At 53.6% G+C, this 21,598-nt stretch overlaps 3 protein-coding genes across 3 annotated transcripts in view; all 3 read right to left on the bottom strand.

Annotated features, from left to right (window-relative positions):
• Positions 1–21,598, bottom strand: part of LOC147646404 (olfactory receptor 14I1-like) — a 186,438-nt gene that overhangs the window by 137,383 nt on the left and 27,457 nt on the right. The window lies entirely within an intron of this gene.
• LOC147646405 (olfactory receptor 14I1-like) overlaps positions 1–21,598 on the bottom strand; it is a 142,156-nt gene that overhangs the window by 93,106 nt on the left and 27,452 nt on the right. The window lies entirely within an intron of this gene.
• On the bottom strand, positions 1,815–21,120 carry LOC147646409 (serine/threonine-protein kinase pim-1-like). The gene is made up of 4 exons (XM_086873463.1): positions 21,114–21,120; positions 2,570–2,676; positions 2,409–2,459; positions 1,815–2,204 (listed from the first exon to the last, which is right to left on the bottom strand). The coding sequence occupies exons 1-4, from the start codon at positions 21,118–21,120 to the stop codon at positions 1,815–1,817; spliced, it is 555 nt and encodes a 184-aa protein (XP_086729589.1).

The raw sequence follows: 21,598 nt of genomic DNA, 5'->3' as shown, positions 1-21,598 counted from the left end.
CCCCAGCCCGGGGCACGGTGGGTGCTGGGGGCTGTTGGCAGGGCCAGGATCCCACTCCCATTTCGTAACCACCCCAGCCCACACCCCCAGCCCTGCCAAAAACCAGCTGGGCAGCCACTGAGGAATCAGTTGCATCTGCCCCAGCACAGGGGAAACCTTTGGTTCCCGGCCAATGCACAAATCTGGGAGCATCCCCCTGGGTCTGGACTTACCTGAAAATTCCCTGTGGAGCCTGGCTTTGAAGAAGGTGCCAGAATCAAAGTCCATCATCGCCAGCTCCCCCTGGCCAGGTGCAGGAAGAGGTTGTCATCCTTGCTGCTGTTCCTCCATGTCTCCAGCAGCAGCAGCAGCAGCCCCACCTGGTACAGCTTCTCCAGGGGCTCCTTCTTCCCTGGGGTGACACCAGGCTGTCAGGGTTCTGCCCAGGGCCCGGCTGTCAGTGAAGCAGGACAAGCAAAACCAGCTCAGATGGTGCCCACCAGTGCTGGGCAGAGCAGCTCAGCTCCAGCACAAGGGCTGTGTGTTCCCATTCCATGACCCCAGTGCAGTGACACAGGCAGGACAAAAAAGTCTGGGTTTCTTTGCTGCTGATTGCCAGGGCATGTGTGGAGCTGTAACTTACCAGGTCCCTGCATCACTGTGCCCATGGCTCTCTCCCTTCTTCTAGGGCTGATGAATATCCTGCATCCAGGGATCACAGGACAGGTCTTCTAATGAGGGCCTGTCCAAGGAGTTCAGGGATAAACACCACCTGATCAGAATCTGGCAGTCTGGGGAGAGAAACCACAAACCACTGGTCAGCTGGAGAAGGCTCCTGTCTGCTTTGCCCCACTATTCCCGTGCCCAGGCCACGCTGGATGTGCTCAGAGCTGGGCCTAAACTTTCCCATCAATTCTTTGTTTTGGAGGAGAGCAGGAGAGCAGGACATGTGCCACCTCCTCAGCAGCTGCCAGAGCGGGATGCTCACGAGCCCGCTGCTGTCTCCCAACACTGGTGTTCCCCCCGTGCCCAGAGATGAGGATCCACCTTGGGAGAGCCGTTGTGGCAGCGGGAGCTGGCCCCATCTGATGTTCCTGCCCCTCCTGAAAGGGTGCTCCCCGCAGACCATCTCGTGCAGCAGGATGCCCAGGGACCAGACGGTCGCTGCCTCGCCATGGTACCAGCCGAAGTCGTTCCATTCCGGGGGGCTGTATGACGGTGTTCCTATGGAATATGGATGGAGCTCATCAGGGGGATGCTGCTGCTCCCAGAGCCTGGCCCCAGCATCCCTGGGCATGTGGGGGCTGCCCCAGTGGCACATGGGGTGACCTGCTGCCCTCTCACCAGCACCTGGGACTTGGGTACAAACCTGGGGTTGGAAAAGAAGCCACTGGTGCTGGAAGAGGGCAGCAGAAACCCTGGCAAGGCCCGACCATGACACACAAAGGGAAATATCCACTCAGTGCTGGGGAAAAACCATACCCACATCCTCCCTGCTGGCATTGCCCAAAAAATATCTTGAACCAAGGCAAATCAGGTGAGCAGAGCAGTCCAAGCCCATTCTCACCTGCACACCAAACCAGCAGGTGCACAGGTTCTGCCTCCCCCTCTCTGCTACTCCCACCCACGGGGGTTTTGTCAGGCTGGCTGCCCCAGCCCCAGCCCCAGTCCTGGGCAGAGTGGCAGGCAAAGGCTGCCAGCAGGGATGGAAGATGGGTCCCCACCCAGCTCTGCTCAGAAGCAACTTGGCTGAAGACTCAGTCCTGTGACTGGCAGCCAAAGGGAGAATCCCTCCTGCCACACCCAGGTTGGGCCAGGAGATGCCAGGACCAGGATCACCACCCCTGTGTGGGCTCACCTGCAAATTGAGTGTAGGCTGTGTCCTGCAGGTAGGTGCCACAGCCGAAGTCGATCAGTTTTGCCTGGCCGGTGTCCAGGTCTACCAAGACGTTCTCAGGTTTGATATCTCGGTGCAGGACCCCGCAGCTGGTGCAGTGCCGCACGGCCGCCAGCACCTGCTGGAACAGCTCCCGCGCCTCTTCCTCGGACAGGAACCTCCGTGCCCGAATGAAACGCCGCAGGTCCTGACACCGCTCCGGGCGCTCCAGCACCATCACGATGGTGTTGGGGAGCTCAAACCATTCCAGCAGCTGCACCACACCGGGGAAGCCTGTGGACACCTTGTCCAGCAGCACTATCTCCAGGGGTGCGCTGGTGCCGTCGGGCTGCGGGAGGAGCACGGTGCCGTCAGTGGGGCTGAGGCCGTGCCAGGGCTCGGGAAGCCCTCAGCCAGCCCGGGATGCTCTGTGCCCTCCGCTGGCCCCACGCCCGCTCTCCCTCCAGGTGTCCTGGCGGCTCCCACCCTGCCGGGCCCCGGCTCATCCCCGCCCGGCACGGCCCGGCTTCTGCCGCTGGCCCCGCTCACTCACCAGCTCGCCCCAGTGCCGGACGCGGTTCCGTGGCACCTTTTTGATGGCCACCTGCAAGCCAAAGGGAACAGCGGATTCAGCTCACCGCCCACCGTGTCCAGCCCCATCCTCCTCCTCCGCCCCCTCCTCCTCCTCCGCCCGCCGCCGGCCCCTCTGCTCACCGGGAGTCCGTCCGAGAGCCGAGTGGCCGCAAAAACTCTGCCAAAGCCGCCGCGCCCCAGCAGTGACCCCACTCGGTAGCGCTGCTGCAGGGCCTGCTGCGCCTTCCCTGGGGAAGAGACGCGGCCGTCAGTGCTCGGCCCGGGGCCAGGAACGGCCCCCGAGCGCTCCCCGAGCTCCCCGGGCCGGGCACCCGCAGGCGTTCCCTCATTGGAACGCGACAGCGGCGGAGCTCGGGCCGGGGAAGCCGCAGCGGAGGCGGCGGCAGCGGCCGCACCGCCTGTGTCCTCCGCGGGCCCCGGGAGGAGCCGGGGCCGGGGCCGGGGCCGGGGCCGGGGCCGGGGCCGGGGCCGGGGCCGGGGCCGGGGCCGGGGTCGGGGTCGGGCCAGGCGGAGCCAAAGGGCAGCGATGCCGCCCCAGCCCCTGGCACTGATGCCCGCCCAGCACAGCCAGAGCCAGGCGAAGAGGAGACCTCGGCGGGATGGGCGGGGACGGGGCCGGGGCCGGGGCCGGGGCAGCCCCGCCCGGGGCCGGGGGCGGACCGGGGGCATGGCCCGGGTGGGCACGGGGAGAGGGAAACTGGACGAAAAGGGGACACAGGAAAAGGGAGACAGGGAGAAGATGAGGGACAGTGGGAGAGGGAGAGGAGACACAGAAAATTGATAAAATCGCTGCTTTCGCTGCCGCCGCTGCTGCCGCTGCCGCCGCTGCCGCTGCAACTGAAGCACCGGGGCCGTTTGTCCCCGTGTCCGTTTGTCCGTTGCCCGCTCGGCCCCGCCCCGAGCCCCGCGCTCCCCGGGCAGCCCCTGAGCCTGGCCAAACACGGCAACTTTGCCCTGCTGAGCCAAGAGCCAGAGTCTGGACTCCTGCACAGGGGCACAGCAATGCCCTTGGCTGCTGCTGTGCCTTGTCCCTGCTGAGGCTCAGACACTGTCTGAGCACATTCCCTGAATGCAGAATTTGTACCTGAGCCAAGCACTGCACTTGTGTCTCCAGCATTGCTTTCCAAGGAAAACAGGGCAAGGCAAACTGGCTATAGCTCAGGGTACTTTACAGTGTCTAAAACTTGCCAAGTCTCAGATCTTAGAGGTGAGAGCCATTTGGAATGAATGGGATGGAGAAACAGTGCAAGATGGAAAAGGGGAACATAAAAATAAATAGAGAAAAACATATTGTTTGTTTCTTTTGATTTTATTTTCATTTCTTAAATAAGCTGTTTCCATTTTCCCAGAATCTTCTCCCCAGTCCCGTCTGTTCTTTCCAAAAACCTGTCCTGGAGAACAAGGGTCAGCTCCTGTCACAAGATGTGCCCCCAGCTGCAGCTTCTCTTGGCTTCCCACACTGTGAGTGCAGCACAACTCTTGCAGCAAAGCAGGACAAATGTTTGAAGAACTTGACAACTTGTTCTTTCTTTTCCTTGTGCACAGGGGAGTTGTGCCATTGGTGAGGTTTTCATTGTTCCTCTTCTACCCAAAGAAAACATGATGGGCTACCAGGAATTGTTGGGGAATACAAGCCTGGCTGAATGTGGAGAAAGAATCTCCAGAGCCTGCAGCCAGCAGTGGAGAGCTCATCATTCCAACAGCCCCATGGACATCTGGAAAGTGATCTGGAACATGAAGATGGGCTGACAGAGGGAGTTTGTTTCTGTGTTCAGTTGAGATGATCCTACATCTCTTGCAGTGGGAGAAATCAAGAGCACAATCAGTTGATGATAAGCAGCAGAACATGATAAGCTGGAGCTCTCAGTGGATGAGAGAAAGAATGTGAAAAGGAGAAATGCAGGGAATGACTTGGTGAACTTTGTGTGTAAGAAGGGTCATTTTTTCCTAATAATTCCCAATTCATTCCCTTTGCTTTTATCCTTTTAACAAGGCCAATTGCATCTCAGATTCCCAATGAAATGAGAACCCTGAGCTTGTGGAGTTGCCTGAAAGGTGCCCTGTTCCTTTTTCTTCTGCTGCTCAGAAGAAACAATGAAGCGAGTTGGGAAGTTCTGGTTTTTCTTTCTCCTGGTGGATTTTTTCATTTTATTTGCCACTGCAGAGGCAATTTCTGTGATTGCCTCTGTCAGTTGATTCTATTTCAGCAGCAGCAGCAGCAACAGGGCTGTGTTTGAGCACTGCAGATGTGACCTGTGTGGCTTTAATTCCCCTTGACTTAGTGCTCAGGGACTTGGGAGCATTTTGATCTGTACTGATCACGATGCCTGAAACAAAAATCCTGAGTTCCCCGTGACAAAAGCACAGTGGGTAGCACTGATTGAAAGAGGCAATTGCAGCTGTACTGCTAAAATTCAAGTGGCAAGCAGAAGAGGGGCGAGAGCAGCTGGGATCTACAATTGCCAAGGCCAAGGCACCAACAGCCTCCTGCTGTCACCTCAGGGTGAGTAAAACAGGGCTGAAAACAGTGCTGGATCCCGATCCTTTCTTCCTCTGAGGGCTGGCTGAGGGCAGCAGAGGCGGGCCCTGAGGAATCAGGGCTGTTTGTGGGGGATTGTTGCTGTAGTCCAGCATTGCCCTGGCAAAAGCCCTGGGAAGCCGAGGCAGGAGCAGGTGGGAAGGGCCGGCGCTGCTGCTGCTCCTGGCCGGGAGCCCCGGCCGGGCCGGGCCTGCGCCCGCTGCGCTGCGGCTGCTGCTGCTGCCAGAGCCGGGCGGGACTCGGGGACAGGGAATGGACACGGGGGGACAGCAAAGGCCTTGGGGGCTGCAGGGATGTTGGTGCTGGGGCCAGCGCCAGCACAGAGCTTCAGCCCGCAATGAACCCCGAGGGAAACGCTGGGGAAAGGCTCCATTCAGCCTTTCTTTACTCGGCGCTGTGAAGGGACCGAAATAAAAGGAGAGTGAGCAGGGCCCGACCCCTTCTCCTTTGGGAGGAGCCCCTGGGGCTGTGAGGGGCTGTGAGGGGAAATGAGAGGTTCTATGGGGCCATGAGAGGTTCTATGGGGCCATGAGAGGTTCTGTGGGGCCATGAGGGGCTGTGAGGGGAAATGAGGGGCCATGAAGGGACATGAGGGGCTGTGAGAGGTTCTATGAGGCCATGAGAGGTTCTGTGGGGCCATGAGAGGTTCTGTGGGGCCATGAGGGGTAGTGAGGGGCCATGAGGGGCTGTGAGGGGCCAAGAGATGTTCTATGGGGCCATGAGAGGTTCTATGGGGCCATGAGGGGCTGTGAGGGGCCATGAGGAGCCTCAGCCCTGGCAGGAGGGGTCCCACCATGTCCCCAGGGCAGAGCAGCCGTGAGGGGCCACGAGTGCAGATGTGGCAGCAGAGCGGGCTTGGGGCGCCACTGGGAGGGGATGAGACCCTTCCCCAGCTCCAAACCACACCAAACCCAGCATTAACAGGATTTCCTGTCTTTTGAATCCACTGGCAACTTGGAGTTGATTGTAGAGTTTAATCCCAGTGAGAAAAGCAAGGGAAGTTTCCCAGTGAGTGACATCCAGCCATTGTTATTAATGTCTAAGATTTAAAAGTCTTAACAATGAAAAGTAATACTAATAAATAATAATAACAACAAGAACAAGAAATAAAGCCCCGAATCCCAACAATCACCTCAGAAACAAGTTTTTGTTTGTAGTAATAGATTAGTACTAAAGAAATAAATGAAAGAGATGTCATTTGTAATTAGATATGTTTCATTTTTCCCAGTTTCTGGTCCCCTTTCTCCAGGGTCATTTCCTTTACTCACCCACTTCTAATAGGTAGAAGGGAGTTAAGCACACTGGAAAAGACAACAGCTCCTGTTTCCAAGGGAAGCAGCCACCACTCCAGGGAACCTGAATTGCCCCCAGGCTCGTGTGTGCACTTGAAGGGTGAGCAGGTGCTGGGGACAGAGATCTCAAACTCCTTCTAAGGCTGTGAGAAACCCACCAGTGGCAAAGTATCATTGTGGGTCAGCTCCTGCTGAAATTCCATTCCCCCACACCCTCCAAATGGGCAGGCAGGGCTGGGCTCTGGCAGGGTTCAGTTTTGAGTGCCTTGTGCTCCCTGGCATGGAAGTGATCCTATGAACTCTGGTACTGATGGATTGTGGAATGGCTGCTGAAGGAGGAGGGGGAATCTCAGCAGACAGGAAAGTCTCTTCTTCTCCCGTCTCCCTGCAGAACCCCCTCTCCAAAGAGAAATGCCTGTGCTGGGTTTCCATGGCACCCCTTCCCTCAGCCCAGTGTCTGAGCCACTGTGTGGTCTGCAGGAGCCAAAGCCAGAGGAGTCCCAATATCAGTCACCCCACGGTCCCCACACAGCAGGAGAAAGCACTGCTTGCAGTGGGGCTGCTGATCTGTGACCCGTCCTGGTTCCATCCACCCCACTCCTCTCAGCCACAGGCACCAGAAGGATCCCAGGAAAGCCACAGTGCTCTACCAGATGCCAGGAGCACTCCCTGCTGTGGCCTCAGGGATGCTGGGTGACCTCGTGGATGAGGATCTGTGGCTGGTGATGGAATGTGTGGATGGAGGCCCTTGGCAGGAGGTTGTTGGAGACACGTGTGGGGCTGAAGGAGAGATGGCAGCTGTCAGTGGGGAGGGCAGGGACCCCGCTTGTGACTCCATTGCCTTGGACACCCTCAGCCACAAGATGTCCAAGGAGTCACACAAGGCTTTGGCACTCTCAGCCTTCTTTCCCCCAAGTTCCTGCTTTCGGTACATTGACAGTAGAGAACCCTCCTTGTTTCTAGAACTAAAACAAAGATCCCAGATGGAACAAGCCTTGCTGGTTTTAGTCAGAAGCATCAGTGACCAAAAGTTGTGTTTCCATTGGTTTGCTCACATCTTTGTTCCTTCTCAGTGTTCAGGCTGGGCTGTGGGGTGTCCTCATTTGCTGCATTTTCTGAGCTCCTCTTGGATCCCTTGAGCAATAGGTTGTGCCCTCTGAGGATCCTTTGTGCTCCTTGGTGACCCAGGAGAACCTTCCAGGCGGTTTTTGGGGGAGCTGCTGCTGTGATGTCACAGGAACGTTGCCGTGTCCTTGTGGTGTTCCCGTTGCTGTGGGGCACAGAGGCCTCAGTGTCAGAGCGGCTCTGGGCACCTGCTCATTGCCTGAGGATCCTCCTGCCCGAGGCATTCTCAGCAGCCAGCCCAGCCCCTGACGGGTGTCCTTCTGTCCTGGCAGGGGGACAGACAGTCTGCAGGTGTGTGCAGCACAGCCAAAATGATCCAGCAAGTGGTTGCTGCAGTTTGCACTCTGCACTCTGGGGCTTCTGATGGGTATTTTTTAACTCCCTGGGCCCCTAAGTCGAGGATTTCCCCAGGTGCACCATATGTGCCTTTGGGATTGCTGTGGGCTTTCTGTTCTTCCTTTGGAACTGAGGTGATTTTGAAAGAAAATTGCAATTAAGATGCCATTTATTTGGGAAAGCTCCTGCCAACAACTTCTTTAAAAAGGGGTTGTTTTTGGCCAGCAGGGTGTGCACAGCATTTGGAATGGAGCCTGGGGGGGTTCTGTTCCCCAGAAGAGAAGAGTCTGTGGCAGTGAACTCTGGCACTCCCTCTGTTTGCTGGCCTAGCCAAAAACTGGACACAGCCTTGTATTTTGTGCTGTTCTCTTGCTTGCTGTGTGATCCAAAAGGACTGTGGCTCCAGGAGGGAAGTTGTGAAAGCAAAATGCTCTCTTGGCATTGACTTGTTGTGTGGGATTTTCCAGCAGAGGCAGCTTTTTCTCCTAACAGCATCTGGTTCAGGTGAAGGTCCCCTCACACATGGATACTGGGAAGCTCCTTCTTCAGTGAGCAGGGAAGGAACCTTTGGTGTTCAGAGATCCCAGTTGTTCCCTTTCAACACCAGTATGAGCCCAGTAAGCTCCAGTATGATCCTTGTCACATGGCAGCACTCCCAGGATGGTCCCAGTTGCCTCTGACTAGATCAACCCAGTCAGTCCCAGTATGATGCCATTGGCTCCCAGCATGCTCCCAGTTGCTCCCAGTCACCCCCAGTATGGGGGATGATGTGCATGGTATGTTCCCAGTCATTCTCAGATACTCCCAGTATGAGTCCAGTCACTCCCAGTATGATCCAAAATTGGATTGCTGGGAGTCCTCATGGAATCCTGGAGACCATTGTGACACTCCAGGGCCCCATGGAACCGTGGTGACACCAGGTTGGCTGGGAGTGTTGATGTGCTGCAGGGTAGGAGGGCTCTGCACAGGGAGCTGGACAGGCTGGATCCAGGGCCCAAACCCAACAAGGTGAGGTTTAACAAGTCCAAGTGCCGGGTCCTGCACTTCGGCCACAACAACCCCTGCAGTGCTCCAGGCTGGGGACAGAGTGGCTGGACAGCAGCCAGGCAGAAAGGGAGCTGGAGCACTGATGGACAGCAGGCTGGGCATGAGCCAGCAGTGTGCCCAGGTGGCCAAGAAGGCCAATGGCTCCTGGCCTGGATCAGGAATGATGTGGCCAGCAGGAGCAGGGCAGGGATTCCTCCCCTCTACTCTGCACTGGTTGGGCAGCACCTCGAGTGCTGTGTCCAGTTCTGGGCCCCCAATTTAGGAAGGCCATGGAGGGGCTGGAGCGTGTCCAGAGAAGGGCAACAAGGCTGGTGAGGGGTCTGGAGCACAAGTCCTGTAAGTGATAGTAAAAGGTCTCAAAATGTTATATAATTCGGGGACTTAGAAAGGAAGTTACGTTTGGAAAGGCCTTGGAAAAGTAGGCCCTGGGAAATGTTAGGCCTTGTGCTTGCTAAAGATCAGGTCAAACTGCACCTGTCTATTCTGTAGATGTTCATGATACAATTGTTAGATATGATTAGATATAATTATTGTTTAAGGAACACATGGAACAATGTTAGGGGCCTGGGGGATCACGAGAAATCCATGCTTGGGTAAAAACAATGCATACAATAGAACAATGTAAGTTTAATAATTAATATGTAAGTTATATAATGATAGAGTATAAAAGATGTTCAGTTCAAAACCAAGATGGGTCAGATTTGGGTATGTGTACCCCTGACACCCAGAGCTCTTAATAAAGCACTTGCATATAATCATTTGTGATTATGTGTGTTCCTGAATGCTAACCATTTCATCAGATTTTACCGGAATTTTGTGAGATATTTGTGGAATTTTATGGAATTTTTGTGGAATTTTGCAGGATATTGAGGGTATTTTGTGAGATGTTTCTGGAATTTGGTAGGATTTTGAAAAGATTTAGGTTTTTTTTTAATTTTTCAGCAATTTCGTGGGATTTTGCTGGAATTTAATGGGATTTTGAGAAAATTTAAATAATTTTAACGGATTTTTCTTGAATTTTGTGTGATTATCTTGAAATTTGAGGAATTTTTATTGAATTTAGTGGGATGTTGAGAAAATTTAAACATTTTTCTGGGATTTTTCTGGAATTTTGTGGGATTTTTTTGGAATGTTATGGAATTCTCTGGACTTTTGTGGGATTTTGAAGAGACTTGAAAAATTTTGAGGGATTTTTCTGGGATTTTGTGGAAATTTGTTGAGATTTTGTGGGATGTTTCTAGAATATTGTGGGATTTTACAGGAATTTTGTGGGATATTGAGATTTTGTGCGATGTTTATGAAAATTTGTGGGATTTTGAGAAAATTTAAATAATTTTGTTAGATTTTTCTAAAACTTTGAGGGGTTTTGAGGAGATATGAAGAATTTTGAGTTATTTTTCGAGACTGTGTGGAAATTTGTGATGATTTTGTGGGATGTTTAGGGAATTTTGAGGGATTTTTCCTGGAAAATTTGTGGGATATTGAGGAGACTTGAAAAATTTTGATGGATTTTTCTTAAATATGGGGAATTTGAGGAGATTTTGTGGGATTTTTCTGGAATTTGGTAGGGTTTTGAGAAGATTTAGGGCGTTTTGTGGGATTTTTTCACTATTTCGTAATGCTTTTCAAGATTTTTGTGGGATTTTGAGAAAATTTAAAGAATTTTATGGGATGTTTCAGGATTTTTTTGGGATATTGAGGAGACTTGAAGAATTTTGAGGGATTTTTCCTAGATTGTGTGGAAATTTGTAATGATTTTGTGGGATTTTCCTGGAATTTGGTAGGGTTTTGAGAAGATTTAGGGAGTTTCTTGGGATGTTTGAGGAATTCTGTGGGATGTTTCTGGAATTTTATGGGATTTTTCTGGAAATTTGTGGGATTTTGAGGAGACTTGAAGAATTTTGAAAGGTTTTTCTAAGATTGTATGGAAATTGGAAAAGATTTTGTGGGATGTTTCTGGAATTTGGTAGGGTTTTGATAAGATTTAGGGAATTTTGTGGGATGTTTCTGGAATTCTGTAGGATTTTTCTGGAATTTTGTGGGATTTTTGTGGAATTTTGAAGGATTTTGACGAGACATGAAGAATTTTGGGGGATTTTTCGTAGATTGTGTGGAAATTTGTAAAGATTTTGTGGGTTGTTTGTGGAATTTGGTAGTGTTTTGAGAAGGTTTAGGGAATTTTGAGGGTTTTTTCACAATTTCGTGATGCTTTTCTGGAATTTTGTGGGATTTTGAGAAATGTAAAGAATTTTGTGGGACGTTTCTGGAATTTTGTGTGGTTTTTTTGGAATGTTGTGGAATATTCTGGAATTTGGTGAGAATTTGTGGATACTTGAAGGATTTTCCAAAGATTTCCTTAGATTGTGTTTAAATTTGTAAAGATTTTGTGGGAAGTTTCTGGAATTTGGTAGGGTTTTGAGAAGATTTTTCTGGAATTTTGTGGGATGTTTGTGGAATTTGGTAGGGTTTTGAGAAGATTTAGAGAGTTTGTTAGGATGATTGTGGTATTTTGTGGTATTTTTCTGGAATTTTGAGGGATGATTCTGGAATTTTGAGGGATTTTGAGGAGACATGAAGAAGTTTGAGGTATTTTTCTAGGATTGTGTTGTAATTTGTAAAGATTTTGTGGGATGTTTCTTGAATTTTGTGCCCTTTTTCTGAAATTTTGAGGAATTTTTATGGAATTTTCTGGGATTTTTGAGTAAATTTTCTTGGGCATTTCAAGAATTTTGAGGGATTTTGAGAAAATTTAAATAATTTTGTGGGATTTTTCTGAAATTTTGTAGGATTTTTTTGGAATGTTGTGGAATTTTCTGGGATTTTGTGGGATTTTGAGAAGACTTGAAGAATTTTGAAAGATTTTTCTTAGATTGTGTGGAAATTTGTGGAGATTTTGTGGAACGTTTCTGGAATTTGGTAAGGTTTTAAGATTTAGGGAATTTTTTGGGATATTTCTGGAATTTTGTGTGATTTTTGTGGAATTTTGTGGGATTTTTAGGAGACTTGAATTTAGAGGGATTTTTCTCAGATTTTGTAGAAATTTGTGGACATTTTGTGGGATGTTTCTGGATTTCGTAGGGTTTTGAGAATTTTCAAGAAATTCTGTGGGTTTTTTTTAATTTTGAGGGATTTTGAGGACATACGAACAATTTTGTGGGATTTTGGAGGTGCGCCTACAACTCCCGTGATGCTCCGCGGCACCTTTAAATCGTATTATACCGGCGCCTACAGCTCCCATCATCCCCCGCGGCCCAGAGATTCCCTGTTACAGCCCCCCGAGTGCCCGCTCGGACCCCGAAGGGTCCCCAGATTCCCCCCCTGGACCCCCAAGTGTCCCCCTGACCCCGAATTGTCCCACAGAATCCCTAAATGCCCTCCAAGTGCGCACTCGATTCCCCTAAGTGTCCTCCAGACCCCCAAGTTCTCTCTAAATTCCCTCCCCAGACACAAAGCTGCCCCAAATGTTCCCCAGAAAAGTCTCCATGGACCCCAAAGTGCCTCCTTTTACCCTGTCTGAGAATAATTTCAAAATTATGACTAACGGGCTAAAAATAGGAGTAATTGGCATAAAGAGGGAGAAATAGAGGTCAGTTAATTAATGAAGGCAATTGTGGTACTTAGAGCCAGAGAACAATAATGTTTTTTGTTCCTGAAAAGGTATCAATTCTTTTATATAAATGCAAAAACAAGGTTATAAGAATACAGAATAATATTATTATAGAAAGTAAAATTTTATTTTTATAAATTAATTAGATTTTAATGATAAACAAAAATTGATAAATGTTCTCAATGCTTTGGGATGTCAGTCCCAGGTGGGCGATGTCAGACATGCTGAGGCTCGGGGTGAGGAGCAGGTTGTCCAAACAGGGGCAGCCCACAAGGGGCTCATTCTTCTCCCTGACCAGACCTCTTCAGGAGACATTCAGCATCAGGATTGTAAAGAGTAAATCGTGACCTCCTGATCAGTACACAAAGATGTTTTACAGTTTGAGCAGTAGAATGTTGTCACCGTAAGGTGCCTTCTTTGTTAATATAGCTCGTGTTGTGTCATGTTTGGTAAATACCAATGTTGTTGTACCAGCCTTGTTAATGCCACCTGGGCTTGTCTATTGCCTCTGCTGCTCCCGGCACCCCCCATGGCACCGATGACAGCACCCAGTGTGTAGATGAGCCCAACTCCCATGGGGGTAGCACCCAGGGGAAGTGGGATTAACATCCAAAGACCCCTAGAATCAGCGAGCCAGGGCACAAACCGGACTCCAACCTACACTGAGGAGCAAGGGAGAACATTGAGCAATTGACTGATGTTCCAGACTTTATCACCATAACTAAACCACATTTGCTCTCCACGACTACCCAAGATTTACAGTAAACCAGAGTCCTTCTAGAGGCTCACCTGAAGGCAGAATCCCCAGCTCTGCCCTGTGGCAATATTGAACATTTTTTCCTCTGGGTCATCCATTTGGAACAGCAGTGGTTGAGCTTCCCCCACCTAGAGCTGCCCTCAATAAAGGCATTAAAAAGGAGCTGCTCTCCTTGCCTGCTCTTTTCAGAAGGACTGACCCCGTGGCAGAGTGACCCACGCTGCAGCACTGTGAGGGGCTGTTCCCCATGGGATGGACTCAGCTTGGAGAAGTTCCTGGAGAAGTCTCAGGTGGGAGAGAGCCCAGGGTGCAGCAGGGGAACGACTCCTGTCCCTGAGCAGCGGGAAAAGCCCCGGGGGATGGAGTGACCATGGCCCCATTCCCTGTGTCCCTGCACTGCCAGGGGAGGAGGCACAGCTGGGAGGAGGGAGGGGTGGGGGAAGCTGGTTTTAAGGGTCTTCCTTTACTTCTCATGATCCTGCTCGGAGTTTTTGGAGTTTTCTGCCAGAAATCTCTCTCCTCCCCCACTCATCCACAAGGATTTGGGGCGGTTTTCCCTTTTTGGGGGAAATCCCAGTGATGCACTGATGCTCCTAAGTAGAGGTGAGAGAAGTGAGGCTCCAGGGCTTCCCGCTGAGCCGGAGCCACCGAACACGCAGGGCTGGGAAAGGCGGGCCGGGAGCTGCGGAGAACTTTGTTTGTGTTCGGAGCTCAATGGCGGCTCGGGCCGGGCCCGTTCCAGGCCTGTTCCGCATCTCCGCCCTTCCCCTCACACAGCCCGGGGGGCCCTGAGAGCGCGGGGCGGGGCTGTGCCGTGTGCAGAGCCCGCCGCTGGCTGCGATTGGCTGCTGCTGCCGTCACTCGTGGCTCTGGCGCGCGCTGATTGGGCAGAGCGGGGACAAGCCCGGCCCCGCTGGCGCCCCCAGGGCGGCCGTGGGGCAGGAGAGCCGCCATTGCCGGAGCGTCTGTGCGGGCCCGGCAGCGGCGGCAGCGGCCGGAGCCCGGTGAGGCGGCGGTGGAGCTCGGAGGCGGCCCCCGCCATCGCAGGTGGGAGCCGCGCTCGGTTCTGCGGGGGCTCGGGGCTCGCTGCGGTCCCGGGAGGGGGCGGCAGGGGGCTGTGGCGGGTGGCTTGTGTCGTGGCCGGCCCGTGTTGGCCCTGGCGTGAGGGCGCTGCGGGAGCGGCTGCCCGCGGTCTCCTTCCCGCTGGGGCCTCGGCAGGAGCCGGTGCCGGAGCAGCGCTGGCTCGTCCCGGTTCGTGTCGGTAGCCCGGAGGTGGCTGCGCTGTGCCCGGGGCTGGGCGGGCAAATTCCCGGCGCCAGAGGTTTGTGTGGCCAAAGGAGGCAGAGGAGCGGTGTGAGAGTGACTTTATTGCTGCCCAAAGGGAGAGGCCGTGGGGCATTTGCCGTGCGCTCTCTCCAGCTGCTGGAGGACGCGGCCTCGTTTTTGTCCTGATTTTCCCGGCCGCGTGTCCCTGTCCCTTTCCCCACTGGCGGAGGTGCTTGGAAGGTTCAGACTTCCCCATCTGCCTCCTGCATGTCCCGGTTAATATGTACCCACCACTTTTGTAGAACATCCGATATTGATGGCTCTGTTAAGTCTTTGTTCTTCTGAAAGTTCAAGAATTTAGCGGGACTTTGTCAGAGCAGCGGTCCTTGTCAATTGGTAACATTTTCTGAAACTGAGGCTTTCTCCCATTGCTTCCTTATGTGCAAGTCCCTGGCCCTATCTGCAAGCAGATTCACTCATTGACTCTGTTTTTTCTTCCTGGGTGTTCTTTGATTTTGGGATTGCTCTCAGTGCCCTCATTCTCTGTCCTTTTGTAGCCGTTTGTGGCTCAGGAGGCCTGGCTGCCCCCTGCATCCCCTTGCTCAGCTGCTGAATGAGCTGCACTCAGCAAGGTGTGTGCATGGTGAAAAGATGAGAGTTGCTGTAGAACATAAGAGGAGAAACTGCATTCCTTTAACTCATGGTCTGCCAGGGAACCACAAAAAAGTTGCCCGTTCCCATCCTTTCCACATTTGGACCAGTACATTACATTTTTCTTATATCCTTTGTCATCTGTTTCTCCACTTTTCCTCTGTGATCTATTTGCCAACAGCAGTTTGAGTTATTTAATTTTCCACAAACTCCGCCTCCTTTTTCTGCTAAAAGATAATGTGACTCCATCCCATGGTGAAATGTTGTGTTCCTCATCTGGGTGGATTGGTTGGGAAGAAAGTCAGGAACTGGAGCTGTCTGGTTGGGTATTATTTTGAGGACATCATGTAATCTAATTATACCATGGAAATGATAAATGGTTTCTCTGGTACCTGATATGAATTCGTTAGGGTTCCCAGGGCCTGGTCCATGGTGTTGCAGGATTTGTTCTGGTGGCCGTTCATCTTTTCCCCATTTTTGGGTGCTCCCTCCAGCCAGGGCTGCATCAATTTTTGGCTTTTCTCTAATTTAATCAGCACATACTTGGATTCCCAACTGATTTCCTTGAACTTGGGGTAGCAAAAAACCCCCAGTGCTCTAATTCACCCTAGATAACATAGAAAGTGAGAGCACAAGTTCAGGTGGGGAGTGGGATGATTTCCGCCCATTTTTTATAGTGAAGTTTTCACAACTATCTCCATTTGCCATTTTCCTTTGCAGCTTAACCAATTTCTGCTGCAGAGTCAGATATCCTCACCATGGGCTCTGCCTTCAGCTGTGCAAATTCCATCTGTGCCCCCAGGCAGAGCTTGGGGTGAGGGGCAGAGGAATTCAGCCCAATTCCTCCCCCAGGCAGGAACACCCTGGTACATTGTCCAGGCTTTGGCCCAGAGGTGTTAATTTGCATTTCTAAAGCTCCTCTGCTGGCTGCCTGGAATGAAGCTTCTCTTCCAGGGCAGCCATGGGATGACTCACATGGAGGGCTCCCTCCCCCATCTGCTGTTTCTTTGTTGTTTTTTTTAAACAATTTTCTATTAACTGTTTACCTTTTAAAGGGTATCCTTTCAAACTGTTCTACTTTTCAAAACGCAGCTTAAAGGTGAACATGGAAAAACCCATACCATAATGTTGCCATCCCTAAGAGCCACGCACAAACATAAAAACAAAAATTAGAAAGAAATCAAGTATTTTCTTTTTCTTCTCTTCTGACTAAAAACTGATTCTCACACCCCTGGCCCAAACAGAACTGACAACAGAAAAGTAGAATTATTACGAAAAATTCTTCTAATGGTGTAATCCTTTCACTGAAACTGTGAAAAATAAAAACTCTCCAAAATGTCATTAGAGAAATAAAGCATTACTTGATTCTGAACAGAATCATTTCAACCACACATAGTCTGCATGTGCAGAGAAAATCATTCCATGACATGTGAGTTTTACTAGATGTTTCCTAAACTTTATACAGTCTGAACCCATAGAAATCCATTGGTTTAGTGTTCATTGTTTCCAAGTTGTGGAGCCCTTAGTGTTTGGTTTCCTGTTGCACCCGGATTTCTGTGTCTCTGATGTGAATTAGGTCTGCACTCCTGGATTTCCTGCTCAGCCTTTTCCAGACCAGGTGTCTCCAGCTGTGCCAGGGCAGTGTCTGGGGTAGATGTTGGTTGATGTTTGCTGCTGGGCCTTGATGTTTTGTTGATTGTCGTTGTCTTTGTGGGAATCTTTTGGGTTCTTCCCAGTCAATTGAGATGTTAAGCTCATCTCTGCTGAGTGGTGGAACATCCCTTTAAAAAATCCTTGGAAATTCCTTTCCCCAAGGCAAATGCAAACCAAGCCTGACTGGAGAAATCAAATTAAAAATAATTTTACACTTGGTATATTTTCCAATACTCTAATCCCAGCCAGCCCAGAGTGTGAGTGTAATTGAGAGCCAGAGTGGAATTCTCACGGTGCCTTCCCCAGCAGCTGTGGCGAGGGCAGGCGCAGAAAGCCCTGAAGCTCCAGCAGTGCCAGCCAGGATTGTCCCGCAGGGGCTGGAGATGCCAAAGGAGGGTGCCCAGGCCGAGGATTTCAGCAGAGGATCTGTGGGCAGGCCCAGGGGCTTCCCCCGCTGGGGAGCCCTGGCTGCTGCTGCCTTGCCTTCAGTGCAGGCTCAGGGGCGGCTCCCATCCTCCTGCTGCAGCCGGGAAATCCAAATCTGCGGGGCTGCAGAGCCCTTGAGCCGAGGCTGAGGGGTCCCCCCGTGTTCAGCTGTGCTGGGGCTGTTTCTGTGCTCAGGGACACTTGGAATGGGCCGTGCCACTTGGCCACCAGAGCTGCTTCTTTCCACTGCTTCGGCAGGACCCGATGTCCTGCTTGGGTGTGTCATAGTAGAGATGGACAATGACACCTGTTTCTTCTTCCACCATAGCCAAAGCTTTATTGCACACAGCTTATATTTACATGGTTATCAGAAGGCAGCGTGCTTAATTCCAGTTGGTTGGGAACTCAGTTCACTGGTTGGTAATGGTGAGTGTACACGTCAATCCAAACTTTTCTCTCTAACAATGTTTACATACTTTTTCTACTGATTCCCATGGGACAGATCCCTTGTTGCTACAGGTGCACTTGTTTTTCTCCCCAAGAATAGTTTGTTATGTTAACAAACTTTTCATTCTCAAGATGTTTTTGCATGGGAACTTATCAGGCCAGCTGCTAGCTACACTAAGCCCACATAACAAGTCCTAAACCATGATTTTCCAAGTTCTTTCTTTTGTAAGGTTTTACCTTTATGTGACAGGGTGTTGTGGACAGCAAAGTCCAAAGGTGGGTGTGTCTCAAATCTCTCCCAGCCCGGGTCTGGATCTCTCTCAATTCAATGCAGGCATGGGTTTCTCCCCAGCCCCCTCTCCAGGCTGTTCAAACAGGAGGCTGGGTTAAACCCTTCCCCTGTCCTCAATTCTAAATCCTCCTGTGCCACTGAACAAGTTTCATACTGCAGTCACCGAGCTCTGCTCATCCATTTAGGGGCTCTGTTGGGGTACATGGGAGAAGGTGAGGAGGGGTCCCCGGGGGTCGTGTCTCCCCCTGGGAGCGCCTGTGACTCGCCCATGTCCCCCCATGCCGGGCTCACCCCCTTTTGTCTCTGCCAGAGCTCCTGACCCAGCTCCTGCTGTGCCCTGGGAGGGGCTTTGGGGAGCCCCCCTGGGACCCCCTTGGATCCCCATTCCTGGGTCCTGGGACCCCCCCGCATCTCCTTCCCCAGCTCCGGGACCCCCTGCACCCCCTTCTCCTGCACCAACAGCGCCCTGCACCCCCTTTCCCGGGGATCCTCCCCTGGCAGCCCCTGGATCCCCCGGTTCCGTCAGCCCGGGGACCCCCGGAGCCCCATTCCCGGCCATCCCGGGGCACCGCACCCCCAGGCCTCCCTTTCCAGGGAAAGCCGAGCTGGGCACGGGGCTCTCCAGCCGCTCTGGCATTTCTGATCACCCAGAGGAGAGGGAGAGAGCAGCAGAGAGCGAGAGAAGGAGATTGGGAATCGGGGCTCGGGCTCCCAGCGCCCGCTCCTGCTCCGCCGGGGCTGGGGAGCCGCAGCCGCAGGAAAAATGGGATCCGCGGATGCCGGGGCTTCCCCCGCTTTGGGCCGAAGCCGGCGGGTTCCAGGCAGAGTTTGGGCGCAGGGCCCGGGAGTTCAGCCCAGTTTGTCCCGGGGGTCCCGCAGTGCGCGGCCGAGGAGGGTCCCGGGGGATCCCGGGAGGGGATCCAGGGGAATTCCCTGAAATTGCCCCGTCCCCTCCCCCCGCGCTCCCTCGGGCACTTTCGCTTCCGCCTTGGCCGCCCTGCGCCGCCGGGATCTGCCCGGCGACCGGTGACGTCACTGCAGCCTCGGGCTGCCACTGGCGGGCAGCAAAGAGCGGCGCCAATGGCGGGGCCGGAGGCGGCTCTGGGGGCGGGGCCAGGGCTGTGGGCGGGGCCGCAGCGGAGCAGCGCGATGGCTCCAGCGCAGGGGCCGGGGCCGCTCCCGGGGGGCGGCGAGAGGTGAGGGGGACCCCCGGCACCGGGACTCTTTGATCGCCCATTCCGGAGCTCCAAGGGGCCCCTAAACCCCCATTCCTGGGCACCGCCATCCCACCGAACCCCCATTTCCGGCCGTGCGTCCCACCCTTCACCCCCTTATCCGGCACCAGGAACGCCTGCACCCCTTTCCCGGCCATCCCGCCTCCCGCAGCCCCCAGAGCCCCCTTCTCCTTCACCCATTTACCCCCCGGACCCCTATTCCTGCCTCTCCCAGCAGCCTGCCCCTCCTTTCCTCAGCGCTCAGGACACCCGGGACCCCTATTCCCAGCCATCCCGGCTTTCCCTGCCCTGTCCTGGCAATGGGGACAGCGGGGACCCTTGGAGCTCCCTTTCCTGGGTACAGGAACGCCCTGAACTCCAGCCATGCCACATCTAGCCAGCCCTAGCCTCCCCTCTTGTCACTCCTGGCATCCCCAAATGCCCTTCCCGGCTCTCCCCGTTCCCCCTTTCCTTCAGCCGTGACCCCCCCGATCCCAAATCTCCAAATGTCGCCCCAGTTCTCCTCTCCCTGCGTTCCCTGCACGCGGCGCTGTCGGAGCCCGGCCCGGCCTTCCCGCAGTCCATGTCCATGGGGTCCCTGGCTGGGATCCCCTTCCAGCGCCGCCGCAGCGAGCGGGGCCGGGCGGAGCCGAGCCGGGATCTTGGGATAGCCAGGGCTGGGATCTTGGGATAGCCAGGGCTGGGATATTGGGATAGCCAGGGCTGGGATATTGGGATAGCCAGAGCTGGGATATTGGGATAGCCAGGGCTGGGATATTGGGATAGCCAGGGCGGGGATCTTGGGATAGCCAGGGCGGGGATCTTGGGATAGCCAGAGCTGGGATCTTGGGATAGCCAGGGCTGGGATATTGGGATAGCCAGAGCTGGGATATTGGGATAGCCAGGGCTGGGGGATATTGGGATAGCCAGGGCTGGGATATTGGGATAGCCAGGGCCGGCACAAGGAGCGGCACCGGCACGGGGCCAGCGCGGAGCTGCAGATGCTGCAGCAGCGGCACAGCCAGAGCGGGGCTGAGCGGGGGGAGCCGGGGCTGGGGGATCTGTGGGGCTGCGATGGCAACTGTGGCACCGCCATGGGGATCCCTGAGATCCAGGCTGAGGGATTAATGAATTCCCTGGCTCACAGCTGCAGGGAATGTCTCCGGAAATATGTCAGATATGGGCGGGAGGTGCTGCAGTGTAAAGGTGGGGAGGGCAGAATTCCCATGGGAATATGGGAATGGGAATGTGGGATTTGGGAGGGCAAATTTTGGGAACGTGGGAATTCGCATGGAAATTCCATGGATGGATCTCAGACATCCCATTCCCATGGGAACTCTGTAGATGTATCTCACTGCCATGCCATTCCCATGGAATTTCATGGGCAGATCTTCCCATCCCATTGCCATGAGAGCCCCAGTCCGGTTTCCCCTCAACCCCATCCTGGGGATCACCCTGGTCCTTGCCATCCCCACCCCCACAAGATTCCTGGCGGTCTCCCCATGACCCAGCCAGCCCCCCAAACTCTTCCTGGGTCCCCCCTCATACCCTCACAATGGGAATTCAAGGGAGTCCCCCCGTGTCCCCTCCCCCAGGACTTTGGGGGTCCCACCTGACCTGTCCGTGCACCCCCAGATTTCTTCCACAGCCCCCCTGTGATGGTGGAGGGTGGGGGCCGAGTGCTGGTGCCCCCCTGCCTGCAGCAGATCCAGCGGTGAGGGCAGTTTGGGGGGTCCCTCAGCATTTGGGGTCCCTGGGATTTGGGGTGACCCCCCGGGCCCCCCAGGATCTCCCTGAACACGCTGACGCTGCCCGTGCGCAGTGAGAAGGTTCAAACCCGGCACGGGGTCCCCAGCACTGCCACCCGCATTGCCCAGGTACCCCCAAACCTGCCGAGAAACCCCAAACCCCCTGGGACACCCCAACCTCCCCTGATCCCAAACACATCCCTGGATGCTCCAAAAACTCCCCAAAACCGCAAAACCCCATACAGACATTGAGAAGGTTCATACCTGGCATGGGGTACCCGTCTCCATCACCAGCAGGTTCCCCAAAACAGCCTGTGGACCCCAAACTCCACCCCCGGGATCGCCCAAATTCCCTCATCGGGACTCCTGTAAACCCCCTTGGGAACCCCCAAAAAACACCATGGCCCCAAAAACACACAGAACTTCTGAAAATTCCCAGGAACCCCTCACCAAGGTTTATACCCAGCATGGGGACCCCATCACCTTCATCGGCATCACCCAGGTACCCCCCAACCCCTCCCGGGACCCCCAACCCCTCCCGGGCTCCACTGCCGGAACCAACGGGAGCGGTGTTGCCCTTTTAAGAGGAGTTACAGTGGGACCCGACAACACCGGGGGCCCTTAAAGCGGCCATGGTAGAGAGAACCCCCAAAATCCACCCTGGGGGACAAAACATCCCCTACAGGGGCTTGGGGTGGGGACACCCCTCAAAATGTCACTTAAAGCCGTCATGATCCCCCCTCAAAAGG

Source organism: Cyanistes caeruleus, unplaced genomic scaffold, assembly GCF_971803275.1.
Source record: "Cyanistes caeruleus unplaced genomic scaffold, bCyaCae1.hap1.1 HAP1_SCAFFOLD_99, whole genome shotgun sequence".
Classification (NCBI taxonomy): Eukaryota; Metazoa; Chordata; class Aves; order Passeriformes; family Paridae; genus Cyanistes; species Cyanistes caeruleus.
This window is presented reverse-complemented; position numbering and strand designations above follow the sequence as displayed.

Coding starts and splice junctions, on each gene's coding strand:
- LOC147646409 (XM_086873463.1), bottom strand. Junction 2,460..2,569: donor GGCTCTCGGACGGACTCCCG/GTGAGCAGAGGG, acceptor TTTGGCTTGCAG/GTGGCCATCAAAAAGGTGCC. Junction 2,205..2,408: donor TCCGGCACTGGGGCGAGCTG/GTGAGTGAGCGG, acceptor CTCCTCCCGCAG/CCCGACGGCACCAGCGCACC.